The sequence below is a fragment of the Nymphaea colorata genome, chromosome 4, assembly GCF_008831285.2.
Source record: "Nymphaea colorata isolate Beijing-Zhang1983 chromosome 4, ASM883128v2, whole genome shotgun sequence".
Taxonomy (NCBI): domain Eukaryota; kingdom Viridiplantae; phylum Streptophyta; class Magnoliopsida; order Nymphaeales; family Nymphaeaceae; genus Nymphaea; species Nymphaea colorata.
In genome coordinates this window covers 16055260-16074337 of record NC_045141.1, presented here as the reverse complement: position 1 = coordinate 16074337, position 19078 = coordinate 16055260, and the positions used below count along the sequence as shown (strand labels likewise).

General features: G+C 38.7%; 2 protein-coding genes and 1 non-coding gene across 4 annotated transcripts; 2 read left to right on the top strand and 1 right to left on the bottom strand.

The window, feature by feature from the left end:
* Positions 1–361: 361 nt before the first annotated feature.
* LOC116253625 (thioredoxin-like protein HCF164, chloroplastic) lies at positions 362–7858 on the bottom strand. Its single transcript, XM_031628552.2, has 5 exons — positions 7660–7858; positions 6211–6429; positions 2721–2824; positions 1475–1815; positions 362–527 (listed from the first exon to the last, which is right to left on the bottom strand). The coding sequence occupies exons 1-4, from the start codon at positions 7798–7800 to the stop codon at positions 1533–1535; spliced, it is 747 nt and encodes a 248-aa protein (XP_031484412.1). The 5' UTR covers positions 7801–7858; the 3' UTR covers positions 362–527; positions 1475–1532.
* A 579-nt stretch (positions 7859–8437) lies between these two features.
* Positions 8438–15992, top strand: LOC116253600 (uncharacterized). Of its 2 annotated transcripts, none has more exons than XM_031628507.2 (6): positions 8438–8893; positions 9359–9588; positions 12239–12442; positions 12610–12700; positions 12869–13070; positions 15363–15992. In XM_031628507.2, exons 1-6 carry the CDS (start codon positions 8466–8468, stop codon positions 15696–15698), a joined length of 1491 nt encoding a protein of 496 aa, XP_031484367.1. In that variant the 5' UTR covers positions 8438–8465; the 3' UTR covers positions 15699–15992. The 2 variants fall into 2 exon arrangements, with proteins under 2 accessions (XP_031484367.1, XP_031484366.1); XM_031628506.2 differs by having other exon boundaries at positions 8439–8893; positions 12236–12442.
* Positions 15993–16331: 339 nt separating this feature from the next.
* On the top strand, positions 16332–16453 carry LOC116253778 (U6atac minor spliceosomal RNA). The gene has a single exon (XR_004172541.1). It is a non-coding gene; the product is annotated as a U6atac minor spliceosomal RNA (small nuclear RNA).
* The last annotated feature ends 2625 nt before the right edge of the window (positions 16454–19078 follow it).

Sequence of the window (19078 nt, the reverse complement as noted above, 5' to 3'; positions counted from 1 at the left end):
TAATTCAAACTCCATAGGACCTTTTATACAGCTAACAGCAAAGAACCTGGGTTCAGCCTTCCAAGGTTTGGTCCAGAGCTCAATCAGGTAACATACTGGATACAGCTTCCATGGTTAGCCCATAACTCGGTAAGAGACACAGGGTAGCACGTTCAGGTTCAAAAATCTTCGACAAGTTCAGCCGTTGTGTGACTTGTGTCATGGTCTCGATGTGCACAACCAACGAAGGGCTTCATATCAAACAGCGAACCACACCCTGTTATCCTTTCAGATCAGCTTCCCTATTGAAAGAAGATGGTGAAAGAGAGGTGGATCTGATCAATGTCATGGTTTTCCAGCTCGAGATCATCCAACCATGATGTACACTGACACAGAAATGCATTTTATAGACCATGGGCATGATTTACATATTCAACCAGTCCAAGTGTTAATTTTGTAGCTTATTGGTATCCATAATTACAATTCCGAATTCTTCAATCAATCTGAGCATCTTCTACAATAGAACAGCCTCCTCTTCACTCATCTTTCTGCCAACAGAAATGCAGAACGGTGAGGCAGGAAAACCAAATGATTGATCTATGCATGCACACCAATGAATGTCGAAGACAACCACACATAAAGCAGTTTTAAATAAAACCAAGATGTGCAACTTTCATGCAGCAACCTGTTATGTTTTAAGAACCATCACCCATATGACTAAGCTTACGGCAACCATGAAAGGCATCCGCAGCATTCCTAAAGTGCTTGATTTGAAGTAGCTTTCATTTGGACACAATTAATACATAATAACAACATAGCATTTTAAAGTGGAAATATGGCATGCCAAGAGGTCATAGAATACAACAAGAGAGAATTAATTGATTGATCCACATGCATCTCTATATGGTGTGTCAGTGCAGACATGGCTAAATAGACATGAATCTCATATCGATTGAGAGAGAGGAAGGCTAGGCTAGCACGGGATCCAGACACTAGAACCAATGAACAGATCTCCAGCTTCCTGTGTTTTTCTACACATTAGCAGGCATTTAATCCTCCCAGTACTAAAAGAATTTATGAATAAAATCAAATTTTAGTTCCTGCTCATTCTGGAGAAACCACAAAAATTTTTATTAAAAGAGCATGGAGATGACATCCCTCAGCGACTGGGAAAAGCTTTGTAAAAGGATGTACGAATAGGGAAAACATGCAAACACCTTTAGAGGCAAAAGAACACTCACAAACAGTTACAGAACAAGTATGTTAAATGACCAAGAGAATGTCACACAATCTATTATGTTCATTTACATGATAGATGCACATAAGAAAAGTATTCTTCTGTCTACATGTACTCCAGCACATGCTTTCAGGTGTATGCACATGGCATGTGGGTACATGTGTGAGCAAGCATATGCGTGTGTGTGTGTGTGTGTGTGTGAGAGAGAGAGAGAGAGAGAGAGAGAGAGAGAGAGAGAGAGGGAAGGAGAACACTTACACCAAGCTGTTATTCCAAAAAATTCAGTGGGTTGATTGTGGGGTGAAAAAGAGTAGATTTAACCATGGCTTCTGGGGTCAACAACTTGGTGCACCTTTCTTGACTGCGCACTTGAGTATTGCCCTACAACCCTTGCATGAGGTACGGACTCTTCACCCCTGGCAAGAGCATCAACATTCTCCAGAAGATACTGCTTAGGAAGTCGACCAACAATGTTGCCTTCCTCATTTCCTTCCTTGTCAAGGAAAGCAAAATGAGGAATGCCCTCAACCCCAAACTCATCAAGCTCTTGTTCCCACTTTGTGTTGTCAACATTCAACATCACAAAGTTCACACGATTCCTGACAGATAAATCTTATTAGTGTAACATGCAACTTAAAACCCATCTCCATAATCTCATAATAAATTGTCATCATCTTAGTAAAGGAAATTGTTTCATGGAGGGAATCAAACTGTAGACAATTGCAATTTTGCTTTTCTCTTTTCCATTTTTTGCTCTTTAAATGAAGATGATAATACAAGCCAAAACCAGTGATGAAGGACATGGCGGTTAAAGTGCTTGAAAGTTTGAAACCTCATTACATGACTTGTTCTCCCTGGAATCAGACAAATGCCATGCACACACTGGGTGTCCTTCTAGGCTTCATCCAAGGAGCAAAGAAAAAGAAGACAACAACAAAATTATCCTGCTATAATATGGCAAAAACACAAATTTCTTGTCACATTCTAAGTTTACAAATACAACTATACTCCCTGGTTTGGGAAAGTCAGCGATGAACAGGAAAACCCCTTGAGCATCCCAAATCCATATGAGCACATAATATAATCTGCTAAAACCTTTTCCAAGAGGCATTGATTTCCATCATGAACTTTAATAATAGATGGTAACCATCATGAGTGTTTATTATGTATATTTTGGCGTGGTCCCCCATCAGCAGCACTAAAATTGGTTCGATGAGGGTGATGGATCTAAGATCCCTTTCATAAAGTGATTTAGCAAATGACCTGATCTGCACTCTCAAAACATACCAAGAATACCTTCAAGTCTTGCTTTTCTTTTTTCTTCTCTTCTGTGTTTAAGACTGTTGAAAGAAAAAAAGGAAACTAACAAGTACCATCTTTTCTAAAGGAAAAGAGGAATATCAGCCATATTCCAAGAATTTTCATAGCTTGTCTTAATGAATAAAGAAACCATTTTGATGTTGTCAAAATAGATGATGGATAATTAAATAATCCAAAATATTACTTGTATTGTTGCTCAACTTTGTAAATATCTGGTGCTAATTCTCGACAAACTTCACACCAATCTGCATAGAACTCAACGACAGTAGGCCTCCCATTTGAAAGAGCCTGTGAAACAAAGACACGGCAAGTGATAAAGCAGCATAAAGGATAAAACCCAGCACAAGTAATGAGGTATATGCAAATTACACATCGCCATTATGAACCATTTTGAGAAGGCATAAGCCTACAAGCATTGTAAGTGCTAAATTGTGTTTATTGTATACATAAAGTGGATATGAATCTAGCAATGTGGCAAACTTCTCTAAATATGCAAGTACACAATTAAGCTTCCAGATGTTAGACACAAAGTAACAAATCTCGCACCACTATTTTAATGAATAAAAAAAACATGGAGAGAACCTCATAGTGGATGTGCGATTATTTTGAAGATTCAGACAACTTGTTAGCATATCTAAGATCACAAAATTACCACATGTTAAGAGAGAGAGAGTTAAGAGAGAGAGAGAGAGAGAGAGAGAGAGGTTATTCATGATGCCTGTATGCATACAACACATCAAGGGAGGATCTAATGTCATTCCCAAGTTTTAATCTCTTCCCCAGTTCTGTTCACTGTCCATAACAATTCCACCATGGACTTTGATTTTAAATGTATCGGTAAAATATGTCACATCTGCTGACTAGATTACTACGTTTTCATGATCAGCTTTCCTGCTCATTCCTGTATGATATGACCACTAAGGCATATGTATTCCATTTACCATGTAAACCATTGATTTTTTGGAGACTAATCCTTGAGCACTTCGACTGCTGCCAAGAGTGATACCAGATCATATAGGCTATGAAAATGCTGCCATGACCATATCTAAAGGAACCAAAAACACAATGCTAACCAGTAACCATGGAGTACAACTCACCCACTAATCTGAAACAGTACATCTTTCTCGCTATACTAAAAAGAAAAAGAGGAGTTGCTTCCAGTAGACATAAGACACCGGGTAAAGTTGTTCCTCTCTTTGTCTTATGTCCAACCTACATTTGAAAATGAAAGGCCTTATTTAATAAAAACAGGACCATTAATCAAGGAGTTGCATTCATATATCCGATTGCTCAAGTTATGACATCGAACACCATCCCATTCCTACCTAATCACAAAAACAAGGGACAGAAGCAAGAGGGAGGAATAAATTTTCTGTATTTAATTGAGGAGTACAAACCATGAAGAGCTTAAGGTTAACAAATAGGCCATAGCTATGTAGAACAAGATGGAAGAATATCGCACCTAACTGCCAAATTTTCTCAACATGTGTACAACTATAAAATAGTTGGAATGCCTTTCTTACAGAACAATAGAAGATAAAACATGACTTGATGTCATTTTCTTAAGGATAAACCCAATATAATCCATAACTCTGTCCACCACATTTTCTTACAAGACACAGTGATGATAATAGAATGAGTCTGATTAAATTCTTTTAAATTCTTTTGTTTGGGCTTCGCATTGCACACTCATTGTCTATTTGACAATTTTGCTATATCCAGTTACTCTCGATATGGTAGTGCCTCTAGTTGAAAGGAAAATTGCAAACTCAACATACAGCTACATGGCCAGTCCATGGCCAATTTAACACTCCTGTTAAAAACAATCTCTTCATAAATTCACAAATTTGAGAACTTCAAGCTTGTTTCTATTTTTTGTTGATTTCCTCAGTTGTTCCATGATCATCATTCCATGATGTCCTTAAGCAGATATAAGATGTTGCTCAAAATACATCTTCAGATATAATGTTACCTCTCAATTTTAGGTTGTTTATTTATAGGTTCAAGACTATATAACCAAGAAGAAAAGAGTTTCACTGAGCATCAGATAGGCAATCTTTCAATTTTGAATGTTAGAGGCCACTTATACAACTATAGGCTAGTCCAACAACTTGCTCTTAGGATAATTCATGCAGCTCATTGAGTCGCCATACTAAATGCAGACATGTGCATTAGATGAATTCAAGATGGGACCCTCAACCATGAGGACCTGCAATTCATTCAGTTGGTAACTCAAGTGATTAGAATTTAATATGTTAGATGAGATAAAGCAGAAGCAGCAAAACAAGATGCTCTAAAATTGTATAACTAACTATTTGCCAGACAACTAACTACTAGTTGGATTTGACAACTTATAGAAGCATCGAGCACCATAGTCCTGACTGCATTATTAGAGAAGGAACTTGTTGTATTAAATGCTTCCAAGGGGCATTATCTATTAAACACTGTGCCATTACCAAAATAATCATGGTGGACATAGTCATAGAGAGTTCTTGTGTACATAACCATCAAATTTGTATTGAAAAAAGCATGACCATTTTAGGAGACCAATTGCCTACCTGCCATTTCAGTTTTGCCTATCCACATGGTCAGAAATCTTGCTTACTAATCCAAAAGTTGAAATATTAAGCTATGACATGACAATTCCATCGATTTGTTTGTGCACGTTACTTCATCCATACTGCATTGAATTATATTTATATTCTATCAATTTGGTAGCCCGCACCTTAGAACCTATGTAACATGGGTACTGCTCCAAAGGAGCAGTACCAGTACCATACCGGTAGGACACCGGTACGGGTACGGGTACGGCGTCGGGTACGGCCTGGGTGCGGCGTTGACCGTGTCGGGTACGGTCAAAGTACCCGAGGTTGAATCCAACCATTTTCAGACTCGGTCAAAGTTGACCGAGTCCAAAATCGTCCATTGCACGTTTTAAAAAACCATTTTTTTCCCTCTCTCTCGCACAATGCCTTTGCCCTCTTGCCTCACCCCCCTCACCCCTCTCGTCCCTTGCCTTCTCGCCCCTTTCACCCCTCTTGCCTTTCTCATCCTCTCACCTCTCCCCCCCTTGCCCCTCTCATTCCTTGCCTTTTCGCTCTTTGGAACTCCCAAAGGACAGATTTTTTGTCTTGAAATTCTTAGTATCTACAAATTTTGGATCATGATTTAATGATTTATGAATATGCTATTTTGTTTGTAATTTTTTTGATATATATATATATATATATATATATATATATATATATATATATATATATATATATATATATATATATATATTTATTTATTTATTTATATATATGTGTGTGTACGGCCGTACCCCCGCACCCAAGTTTTTGAAAAATGATTCGTACCCGTACCCGCACCGGCACCCGCACCCGTACCTATGTGACATAGCTTAGAACTAAAATTTAGTACTAAACTCAAACATGTAAATGTATAACTGGTTATAAATATTAGAAGTCTGAGTCATAGGCGGCTCCAATTTTCAGGAAAACAAAAATTCTCTATCACATGGATATTGAAATATCTGCAGGATTATGCCCATTCTGGTGAAGTTTCTCTGTTTCAAGCAGTATCCAAGGTGGATGACATGGAAGCCAAAATGGAATAAGCATATCACATCAAATAGAAATCATTTACTAGGAAACACCAATCATCAATAAACTGACCTCTTCATATGGCAGTGCATTGGCAGCCAGGTCCTTCAAAGAAACACCCAAGTCAATTCTTGTTGATAGGAAAAGCCCCAAAGCAGCAAAAGTGGAAGCCAGAGCAACCCTCCTATTTGTTCCCTTGTTTGGAAGTTCAGGAAATTCAGCCTCTTGTGTGGCACTTGATGCAAGACTGGACTTATCATTATCCAGCTCATTTTTGCCCAGCGCCTCTTCCTAAAATGCCATGAATGTGATAAGTAGAACAAAACAATACAGACAAACAAACAAGTGCATTAAAATCTGATTTCTGTGCATGTGAATGTAAAATTAATTTCAAACTCATTATACTAACAAACTAAAATCAATTCTAGAGATTGAAATCATCTGATATAAACAACATAACTGAAACTATTGATGATGTAGCTTGTGACTCAAGGCTTCAAACACAGAATTGTTCACCATCTGCAATGGCTGAGTGATTGAAACATATTAACCGCAGAGCTTGTTATTCAAGCCCGGAAATGTTCTTCAACACTAACAGTTGAGCTTGTTCAACTTACCTATTGCGTGAAAAGCTGTTCCTGATTATACAATTCGGCAAGCAGAAAACAAAAGAAGCAGAGAGAGAGAGGAGGAGTGAGGGATATGTGAGTAGTTAATGCCACTGATTTGAGTCTGAGGGGATTCCAATACGGGCAGAAAAAGCAAACCAGACAAGGTGTTGCTTAGCAGCGCCAGAGGTCGCTAAGGTATACATGAGTTTGTTCGCAAAGTACAACTAGAAACATTGTTTGCACATTCTTCTCTGAATCCATCCTGTTCATACCTATCCGTCGCCCAAGTCGCTAGCAACTATTAAGTGCACGGACTAAGATACAGGAGCATAATTTCTATATTCAGCTACAGTTTTCACATCCCTGCTTGCGTGCGTGCTTGCACGTCTGTGATGGGAAGTATGTATCCAATTTTTTGTTTACCAAAATGAAATGCAACTTCACTCTGTGGCATCAGAAAGACATGCAAAAGCTCGCCATGGCGCATTACAAACAACAAACGTGCAACTAAAACTCTTCTTCCACGATGTCACCTATGGCTATGAGGAATCGAAATTCGAGTCCCCAACAGCCAATTCCTTCTTCATACTCCAATCTTTTTCCTTGTGTTCACCAATCAAACAACAACCAACTTAAAGAATAATACTAACAAAACAACCTCCCTAGAAAATATGGAAAGTTCTTCGTTTCAATGATCCACAATCAAAATGCATCAGTGAGTTGCAAAATCGGCCAAAGACCGAGCAAATCGCATCAACTAGTCAGCTCTCCCCTTTCCTTGATCCAACAGAACAAGATACTGTGCGAAACCAAAGTTGCACACAACTAAAATCTCAATTATACAAGATAAAACAGAATCCCGATATCATGACGAAAAGAAGAGAGGGAAGAAGGACGACGAAGGGCGCACCGTGGCTGCAGACTCGCTGGAAGTGCCGCCGGGCGCCGTCTGGCACGAGATTCTCCATGAAGCTCTCATGGCTCTTCTGCCCGGGGACTGAGCGGCGGCCACGGGGACGGCTGCCCAGTTCAACGACGCAAGTCCCGCCATTACCGCCTCACTCTGTACGGTCCGAAAGATCTCTGCGTCGACAGTTCGCTCGCAATATATCCTGAGGCGCGCAGACGCGCAAAGCGGCGTCCGTGCTGGTGCACACGCTTGAACTATGGTGCAAATCGATCGGGCTTTCGGTTCTTTGATCCGAATCCCATGCCCTGTTTAAGAGTTCCAGTGGCGGTGTTCGTACTTCGCGCCATTTTAAAATCGTTTATTTTTTATTTTTTCTCATCAATTATAAGTTTTTATAATGATATAAATGCACAAATATTCAAATTATTTGAAATTAATATCATTATCACCCTCATTAAAATTCTGAAAAAAATTAAAAAAATACTTTATAAAGGAAATTAGAAAAAAATTAAAATTAATATAATTATGATTATCACTTTAGTTGTGAAAACAATAAAAGGCCACTGCCTGACGTACGGGTCTCAAGACAAAAGCTTCTCCGTCCATCTCAATAATCGACGGCAAAAACATTGTCCTCATCCTAAGACATGCGAGTCGATACGCATGGTATCGATACCCAGCATATTTATTCAGACGCTCCTCCTTCCCGCCATCGCCCACCGTCGCATCCGAGCCGTTGGATCGTCCCCATTCCCGCTATAAGACGCCCCATTTCCCCCCTTTTTCGTTCGGAAGCGCGGGACGCCATGGAGGGAACAGAGCAGCAAGAAAGCGTCGACCTCTCAGAAGCCTCGGTCCAGGAAGCCGAGGCCGATCGAGCTGCCGCCGTCCAACGGGGGGGTGAAACTCCGGCCAGCGAGCCATCCCCTGCGCCAGACGTCGAAAACGGCCACGTCGAGGCTTCCTCTCTTCTCCAGACGGAGGGTGAAGGTTTAGCGCCGGAGGACAGGCAAGGAACCCTGGGTTCGGCTCCCGTTGTGGTGGATGACGCAGGTTCTGAAGTTGACACTCCGGAAGACGACGCCGAAGGCGGCGAAGTAGTGGCTACTGACGGCGGTTCGCCGGCAAAAACCCTAAAGTACGCGGACAAGCTGATGCAGGAAGGGTTGGATGGTATGAAGAGCAAGGATTATTCATTGGCCATAGATCGTTTTAGCCGCGCCCTTGAGATCAGGTTTCGTTATTCGTTGAACCTTTATACCGATTTCTTCGTCCCGGATATCGAGTGTCTTTCGCCTTCACTTTTGAGGGATTTGCTGGATAGATATGGTGTGCTTTTAGAAATTTGCGTGCCTACCTTTAGAACTACATTTTCTGGAGAACGATAGTGTCTATATACATGTGAACATTGTGTCAAGGCATACGGTTCTGAACGTTTGGACAGAGAAGAGTTGTTTTCGTGCTTAGGGTTTGTCGGTTTCAGGCTTTGAGAACAAATATATGAATATTCATTTTCAATATCGAATATATTACAGCGTGTCTTTGGTGGGGCTAGACATTTTATAGAATTCCTACATTTGTTAATGAGAAACTCATTTAATGGGATGCAATACAGTGTACAGTTTGTTGCTTATTGTTGTTAATAACTTAATATAGCTGTATGTTGACCAATGCTGATTCTGTGCATTTATTTACTCAGAGTTGATCATTTTGGCGAACTTAGTCCGGAATGTGCGCAGACATACTATAAGTATGGATGTGCGCTGCTTTATAAAGCACAAGATGAGAACGAGGCATTGGCTCTTGGTGATGCCGTTACTAAGAAAACGTCTGCCGGACGTCGAAAACTGGGGGATGGTGAAGGTTCCAGCCATGGAAGCGAGAAAATAGATGTGAAATCCAATAACAAATTGGGAAAGCGTATTGAAGGTTTGTAACTACGCATACCATAGGTTTTTTTCTTTTATAGTTTAACCTAATAGAGTTTGACGACTAAGGTCTATTTGATTATGAATAAGCTTGTTCATCTATGCAAGTATGTGTGCAAGCCAGAAACTTAATCGTTGCTTAAAAGATATGGTTAAAATTTAGAAAACAACATTTCTTCAGTCTTGATCCTGAAATACTTCCTTATTAGTTGCCGGTTATCGTAGATGTGATAATATTGTCAATGCATGTGATTATTCATTTCATGAGATGGTTTCTATTTGTAAAGTGCTTAAGTATGAGGGAGATGGTGTCAGCGTGGTTTGAAGTTAGAAATGATTCAAGACGTAAATAAATAAGGTTACTAAACAGTTAAGTAACTATACTAAACAGTTAAATAACTATGTAACAAATGATTTATATACATATATACACCCTTGCCGCACCTGCACCTAAAATCTGTTTTGAAAACTTGCTGCATTATCCACACCATTACCCTCCACTCAGGTGACATAGCAGACAACATTGATAGATTGCACCAGCGAATGGTGCCTTCCTCCTGCATCCCCACTTAGTGAAACCATGAAACCTTGGGGATTGTAGAGAGAAATGTGTAAGGGGTAACTCAAGTGTTGGCCAGTGGATGGAAAGGGCATCGTCAAGCTGACTCGAGAATCATCCGAGTCAACTTGGATTGCCCATAAATCTGGCTACAAGTCAAGACTCGAACAAGGTATCATTGGAATCAGCAAGGATCACTCCTAAATTGTCTGACTTGGCAGGTTCATTAGTGGGATATGACTTGTCCGAGTCAAGCACGAAACGGTTCGCAGTTATACGCAATGGATTTATTGTAAAGGTTCATCATCTCGGTTTTCAGTCAAATTGAACCGCCTTTAACAGAGCTTTTCTCTTTTTTTTAACAATAGCACACCGTTATATTTTTAAAATCAAAAAGATTGGATTGGATGGTGTAGGAAGAGCATGCCCCCTACACCAGTCCTGGTGCTCTCTCTCTCTCTCTCTCTCTCTCTCTCTCTCTCTCTCTCTCTCTGTGTGTGTGTGTGTATTATATACCCTCACTGCACTTGCACTCAATTTTTTTTTTGGAATTTACTGCACCCGCGCCCGACACCCATGTGACAGGTGGGTGCGGGTCATAACTCATTCATTTTTTTGTTTTTTTGGTATAATAATATATGGTTTATGATTATAAACAATATTTAGTGTTTATATATGTACATTGAAGGCCTGGGGCAACAATGAATAGAAAGTGGAAGGGAGAATACTTCTTTCTGCGCATCATTCTTCCTTATTGATTCTTTGTAGACCATCCTCCCACTTATAGATAAATATAATAAGAGGATATAACAGTTGGATGCTGAAAAAGGTATGATTGATCGTCCATTGCAACTAATGACTTTGTTTGGTCTTAGGCTTTCCTCTCCTATAGGTCATTTTTGCCGGAGTGGAAAAGTGTAGCCTTTTTCATCTTACACTGCCTTCTCACGCTCCCCCTCAATATCAAATCTCGGTGGTTGCTGCATATATGTAGTCTTGGATAAGTTCCCTTACAGAAATGCATTCTTCGCATCTCGTTGACATAAGCTTGTGTCAAGTGCATTGTCTTTCTTATTTTCCTAATATAGTTTCCAGGTTACTCGGTCTGAGCAGCCAAGATTAGTTTGAACAGTTGTCGCTTTTGACTTATTCATCAAGAACTTAAATATGTCAACATTTTCTAGTTCAAAAAGTTGATTGTTCATGCACCATATTTGGATGTTTTCAGTTTCTGTTTTCTTCTCAATTGCCATGAGATGGTCATCTTAGGGCAATGGTCTTGTAAGTGGCCATCACTGTTGGTATGATATTTTGTTATTTCCTATTTTTCCTGTATTTGATATCCTTTTCAGTCTCCCTCATGTCTGGGAAAAGCTTGTTTCTGTTGATATGATTTTGGTATACATTTGTTTTTCTTAAAAATGCTGAGATTCATTCAGAAGCTTCAAACAATGGATGATCTTATTCTCAAATTTCGCTCTATTGTTACATAAGAAGTCAAATATATGCTGCCAAAATTGAGCTTCAATTTATCTGTCAAACTCAAATGATGAAGCTTGGTTCATAGTTCATGCCTTGGGCTGGCCAGCATGAACTAGCTAGTACAAACAGCAAATACTGAATTTTAGCTGCTCTGAAAGTGGCACTTTTTCTTGCCCATGTGTATGGTGGGTTGCTCCAGGATATGGAATTAACTGAAACAGGAATGGCCGGCAAAATTTGTACTATTTCCATGTTCTTGTTTGACTGTCGTTTGACATCACAGAAACATAAACAGAGGATGAATCTTGATATATCTGAGCTGGTTGGGAGATTTTTAATCATTGTGATTTTCTGTTACAAATACGTTAAGCAAAAATTTATGGACTTGTTATCTTCTGGAAATTTATCTCCAACAGCTTGTAAGTTGTAAATGAACATATTTTATCTTTGGCATATAGTGGTAGTGTTTCTTTGAATGTTTCTTCTCGTTTCCTTTTTTTCTTTGACAAAATGAGTATGCTTTGCTAGTGAACATTCATGTGATGCAAACCATTTCCTTTAGCTCATTTTTTGCAAATGTTGATTATCATTTTAACTTGATTAATAGAAGGCCAGGACAGTGTTGAGAAAGAAAATGAGAATGCAGGGGATGATGTTGAAGATGTAGAAATTGGAGAAGAAGAAGAGTCTGATCTGGATCTTGCATTTAGCATGCTAGACATTGCTAGGGTGATTGTTGAAAAAAATATCTCTGGTGATACTATGGAAAAAGTAGATATTATTTCTGCTCTTGGAGATGTCTCGCTGGAAAGAGGTCAGTTACTAGTCAATATGTGCATTTGCATTCTAAGTGTCATCTTTCTGCTATATATTGTCTTTCTGCATGTGCATGCCCAGCCCATCATCATCTAAATACCCATATATGGTTCCAGACTTCTTTCATGTGTCAGTTGATTTTGTTTATCCTTGTTGCTATTATAGAGGACATTCAGACCTGTTTGGAGGACTACAGGAGAGCTCTGTCCATGTTGGAGAGACTTGTTGAACCAGACAACCGCTTGCTTGCTGAAATGTATCCATATGTTTCTTGCTGGAAATATTTCGATTTGGGATTGATGACTATATGCCATAAGCCCATAACATGTTGATGCTAAACGTGTTTTCTATGTACTTGTGGGTCTTTCGTTATTGCTGGTTTTTACTTAGTTTCAAATGTGTATAGCCTTGACCCTACTGCTAGTCATTTCAAGCTTTGCATGGCGCTACAGATGGACAACAAAATTAAAGATGCTATAGTACATTGTGAGGCAGCTGTTTCAGCTTGTGAGGCTAAATGTCAACGACTGAAGATGGAAGTTGCTAATTCATGTGGTGCTTCTTCCATGGAGAAGGATGAAGAGATCAAAACTCTTGAGCAGCTGTTAGTTGATCTCAATGCAAAGGTAATCATGTTTTTCTTTATCTTCTTGAAATCTTTCATCAAGTTGTTGTCTTTAATTTTTTAGTTTCTTCCTTTGTATCAATAGATAGATGTATATGCCCTGTTGGGGGGTTGGTTAAGACCTTTAAGTTGATGGAAGACAAATTGTAATGGCTGGATTCTGCTTTTATTCTACCTCCTGGTAGTATTCATATAAGACTATGTCATATCTGCCCTGAAACTTAACCTAGAACCAGGTAGTCATTATCTTAAGCTGACCCAGTGCATACCATGGCAAAATGATTTGAGTAATTAAACCTTCATGGATCAATTTTTGTTCTTTCATTCCCGGTAAGGTGGTAACCTCCTTAAAGTATTAGCTAAGAGAGTAGAGGTGACATTAGACATCCTGTCTTTACTCCCTTTTCATAAATCAGAAGTTACAGAACAAATTTGGTAGTTAGGGTGCATTGCTTGGTGTAACCAGGTTATGTTCAAGCTTTTCAAAATGAAAAAAATAAATATTTGACTTAAGAATTTTGGTAAGGGGAACTTGTTCCCGTATTTCTGCTGCATTAGATGAACTTGTTTGATATTTGATATGAAAATGTGAGTTTTTTTTTTTTTTTCTGTTTCTCTTTGTTTAAATCCTTGTGTTTCCTATATATCACTGTTGCTTCTGCATTTAGGTACTCTTGTCAAAGATTTGCATGAGTCTGACTGTAAACATGATACTGAATTTTGGACAATTGCAAGCGTTGGAGGTTACTGTCTTCATCTTCATAAAGAAAAGTTGTAGAAAGAGTTGAGCTTTTTTTGTTTGTGAAGATTTGTGCCCTTGAAATGCTGAAATAGGGAAAAAATCTTGAAGAGGTTAATTGAATATATCAGTTTGCTCAGCTGCTGTTCACTTAACTATACCTGTATGAACATGGCTACACATGATTGCATATGCACGGTAAGCTCTTTGTGCCACTAACCTTTCGCCTGATCTATTTAATCACTTGTGAAGGGGTGGGTCCATTTTGTCCTTTCTACCCACCTGCCCCTAATTCTTACACAGCCCTCCACCTTGCTGCTTTAAATATCATCTTTTTCACTTATTCAAAATTCGTCTGCACATTTTTTTCTTTTAATAATTAGACCACCTCCACCTGCTTTAAAATATCGTTCTTCTGTTCATTCAAAAAATTGTGTTCGTTCAGTATATGCACCTTTCTTATACCAGGTGTTCCCTCTATCTATCTATCCATGTGTGTGTATGACTTCATGACTGCACCCGTCTACCACTTTTGAATTAGCTGTGCTCTAGAGTCTAGACACCAATAGTTATGGAAAAATTTACAAAAACATGCTTAACGAATGGTGATATAACAAAGGCTCACTTTAGTACGGGCATTCAACTGCTTAACCTTTCAAACTGTTTTTCAAACACCTGACTTTTCTCACGATCATTAATTTTATCATGGTTTCACTTGATTAAGTAAAAACCAGTGAATAAAATGCCCCTTTGACCAAATATGCACCCCTTCCTCTGTTGATGGCATGGCTAGTCTCTTTGCTTTTGAGTGGAAGAGAATGGAGGATCTCACAGGAGTATCAGCCAACAAAGTTGGAGGAGGTGTTGTTTAAACTTTAAAGCAATAACTTAAAGCAGGCTATGTTTCTTGAAGAGGTAGCTGCAACATTGGCGACATCGAGGTCTGATGCGTAGGTCAGCTAGATATTGTAAAAAATATAACTGAATGTTGTGTGATACCTTTCCAAGGCTTCCTAGCCACTGCTCGCAAAGAATCCTTTCATAGATAGAGCATGCATCATGCATGCACTGTTCAGAGCAAAGGCAAGAACTTGAAGGGTAAATGACTAAATGTGTGATCATTGTCTTTAAACATTGACTAGTTTCATCCTTTTACAATCAAGCAGCGCCTTTTGTTAAGTTTTTTCTTCACAAGGCAGTTAAACGGGCATCTTAAAAGCATAATCATGTTCTTGTTACATCTTCATTTTTAGGTTGTATTTTATATTCTTTTCAATATTAATGTGAACAGCTCAGTTTTATAGGTTTTAGTCTGTGCACATATAGAATATAATATGCATCTTTTTGTTCATTCTCAGCATTGTCAAAATTGGCAATGTGGTACAACACAGTTTACTCTTGGCTGAGAATTTGAATTATCTGCTTGCACATTCTCGGATGATTGATTTCTGATACCCAGTAAAACATTAATCTGACATTGTCTCTATTTGTCATTATGTTGCTTTAATATTATTTGTGATGGAGTACATCAGGTAATCATTTATTTCTTTGCAGCTAGAAGATCTCCGAGATTTGCCTGCCATGCCAACCTTGGCAGAAATGATGGCAGATTTTAAAACAGGTGCTCAAGGTGAGAAAACGGGTGCTTCTTCTGCAGTTGAGGCCTTTACGGGTTCCAGTGGCACTGATGTGCCGGTAGTGTCTGCCACTGGTGAAAGGAATCAGGTCGTGCATCTTGGAATTGTTGGCAGAGGTGTAAAGCGTGCTACGCCCATACCAGTCATGCCTGAATCTCCATCAAAGAAGCCTTCTGTTTCAACTCCAGAGGTATCTGATGGTTTCCCCAGTGAATCCGTGGACCCTGGCACTGAAATTTCCGAACCAAAGTAGAAGTTCGGTAAATTTCTATTTCTGTATTCCTTTGTATGTTGCAGAGTTGGCTTCTAGCCTTCTAGGCAGAAGAAAGCGATGAGTTCGAAGAGACATGAAGGTGGCTCCTGTGGAACTGTGTGACGATTTTGCTGGTGCTCTGTTGTGTTGATAATGGATTCTTGAAACTGAATTTGGCCTTCAAAAGTGTTTCGATGTTAGAAGCTGTAAAACTAGCCTTGTGTTCATTTCATCGAACACGAATTTCAAATACCTGAATGTGCTTTAATGTGAAGGGAATTCACAATGTCTTCATCTGCTGACTTTCTCGTAGCTATTATAGGGGGTGCAATGCAGGGGGCAAGGGTTGAACCGCCATTATGGCGTGCGGATGACATTCCCTAGACAATCCCGATAAAGCTTTCCCCACATACGTAAGAACATTTTCTTGTGTGTTGGCAGGGTGGTGAGGCGATTTCTATCATTGCTAGCTCTGCATTGTCAATAAACCTTTCATGCTTTACCAGCTGTGCACCTTTTGTTTCTCTTATAAGCAATTATCGTTGGTTTGGTATTTGCTGGAAGAGGCTTATGCAAGAGCAACCTATTATATATCTTTGTTAACGATTATGGTATTACAAAAGATGTATAATCGTGTTCGTTGAAAGGAGTGACGGTTGGCATCTCCCCTGACAGGGACGGGAACAGACTTCGGGCTTCCTGTTACAAAGATATATAATAGGTTGCTTGATTAGAAACAACGGTGACGTAATTTCAAAAATGATTAGAGACTTGTTCCTTGTCTCACCTTTTTCTTTTGGGAATGGAAAGGAACCTTAGGCACGGTGGGGAAACCCTTGATCTTCGTGTGGTTCTTAAGATTTTTGGTCCATAAACATAATAGTTCCTTCGCCAGATTTTGTGGATGGATTGGTAGGCAGATCCAAGATTTCCTTACCACTAATTTGATTGGTCTCCAAGTTGTATCTTCCTTTGGAAGATGTTTTATCCCAAAACTTTTATCCAGGCCATCAAGTGAAAGTGCAACAAATATTCTAAAACGAGGCAAAGAGGTCGGTCAACAGCATTAGGTGTGGTTAACTTAACATTTTTGAACAGAACAGAGTGCACAACTAACTCAGATCAAGGATGCACTCGGCTCAGTAAAAGGTGACCCCAGTCCCTTTTTAGCTCATGAAGTAGACTTGGTCAATGTCCACCGAGTGACCAATGTCCACCAAGTCTGAGTTCATCAGTTCTTTGTAATAAAATTTTAATAAAATAAATGAATTTTTGAATTTGGATCAACTAAAGACTCATACAGGATTTTTACGGTACATCTTGTATCTATAAATGCTTGAACTTCAATAATAGTTTTTTCAAATATCAGCTTACATTTAACCATTAGTTGGTAAAAATGAGGGTCATCAGAATGGTGAATAAAACTTATAAAATTTGGTGGTTTTTCAAGTTTTATTTTATTACCATATTCGGTAATTAAATGTTTCTTTCCCTTCTCCATAGTTTTTTGGAGATGGTTAATCTGCTCTTGAAGTTCAAGAAGCTGTTTTTGAGTTTGTGTTTTAAATTCCTCAATACTTTCTCTAAAACTTTCTAGCCTTCTAATTCTTTTCTTAAGATTAGGTTCTTCGAATTTGTACTTAGGTTTGCTGTTTTCTGCAACATACCATGACAGGACTTTGTGCTATTGGTACATTCCATTTTTGGTCAAACACCATGATTAAAACAAAGTTGCTCTCCTAGCAATAGGTTTTCATATCTTTGTAATCAAATTTCTTCTTGAAGGGACTATTCATCTTCTTCAAGAGGTTGATATCTACGTTCATAAGATGTGAACCTAATAAATTCTTGTCCTTCACTATTCTCATAGTGAAGAGCTCTCCTGGGAAGACTAATGGATGTCTCATCCTCTATAAATCTTCCTATTTTCCATTCTAGTCCTACAAGTTCTTCTGAATTGTAGGATTATCTTCTATCTTTATCCTACAAATTAAGCGATCTGGATAAGATGTTAGATATGCTATTGTTTTTACTTTTGATAAGTTCAATATTGGGTTATAATATCCCTGAAATTGAGCCACCTTCTTACAGATGATCTTTTGTGTGTTCATGTAGTTGTGAATGAAACTTAACAATAGCTTCACAATCAGTTCGTATTGTAAAAGTTTTTCTTAAAATAAGAATTAGTTGATATTGACCTTGATAGAATTGAAACATTTGAATATGTTCTAGATACAAAAAGAATCCTAAACTACTTCGAACAAGTTGGAATGAATTCAAGCTATCAAGAAATAGACGATCTAATTCTAGATTATCAATATTGAGAGAAAAATCAAGTAACATGTATGCCTAATATAATAAATTTCAACTTAAGGACAAAAAAAGCCAATATCAAACTCTCTCCAAAAGAAGAGAATGATATGACAATCCATATAAGAGATCTGCTTAACCTAAAAGTTATTAGAATGAGTTCCAGCCCTTACAGGTCTACAGCAATTATTGCAAATAAATACTCCAAACAAGTGAGAGGAAAATCAAGAATGGTCATCAATTATAGAAAGTTGTCTGATCTTCTGAGGAGACATGAATAGTGCTAACAATTCCTTCTTGAACTAAGTCTCGAATATAACGGCAATCCACTTCAATGTGTTTAGTCTTCTCCTAGAAAATAGGATTGTTAGCAATATATGTAGCTGCCATGTTGTCACAATACATCTTCATTAGGAGATTCACTAAAACAGCCAACTCTAAAAGTAGTGATCTAACCCACAACATTTCAACCGCAGTTTGAGCCATAGCCCTATATTCCGACTCAGCACTAGAACGAGCTACCACATTCTGCTTCTTGCACTTCTAGGAAATAAGATTACCTCCCACAAAGACACAAACACCTATAGTAAACTTCTTGTCATCTACAGACCCTGCATAATCAGCATTACTATACGCTTCGATGTCAATACATTCTCCTTTTTTTAACCATAGCCCTTTCCCGGGGCTGATTTCAAGTATGTGACAATCAATAGAGTAGCATCCCAGTGAACTTTCTGGGGTTTTTCCATGAACTGGCTTAACTTATTCACAACAAAGCTAATGTCGAGGTGAGTGACAATCAAATATAACAATTTTCCTATCAGAGATATGTAAGATCTAGAGTCAAACGGCTCTGAGTCATCATCATGTATATGAATGCGAGGATTCATGGGGTTTAGCCCCCAATAGTCTTGTTTCATGCAGAAGATCAAGAACATATTTTCTTTGAGACACTACAACTCCTTTATTGCTACGAGTCACCTCAATACCAAGAAAACAACGGAGTTGTCCAAGGTCTTTTGTAACAAAGTGTTGCTGTCAAAACTCCTTTGTTTGAACTATCTCTTGAT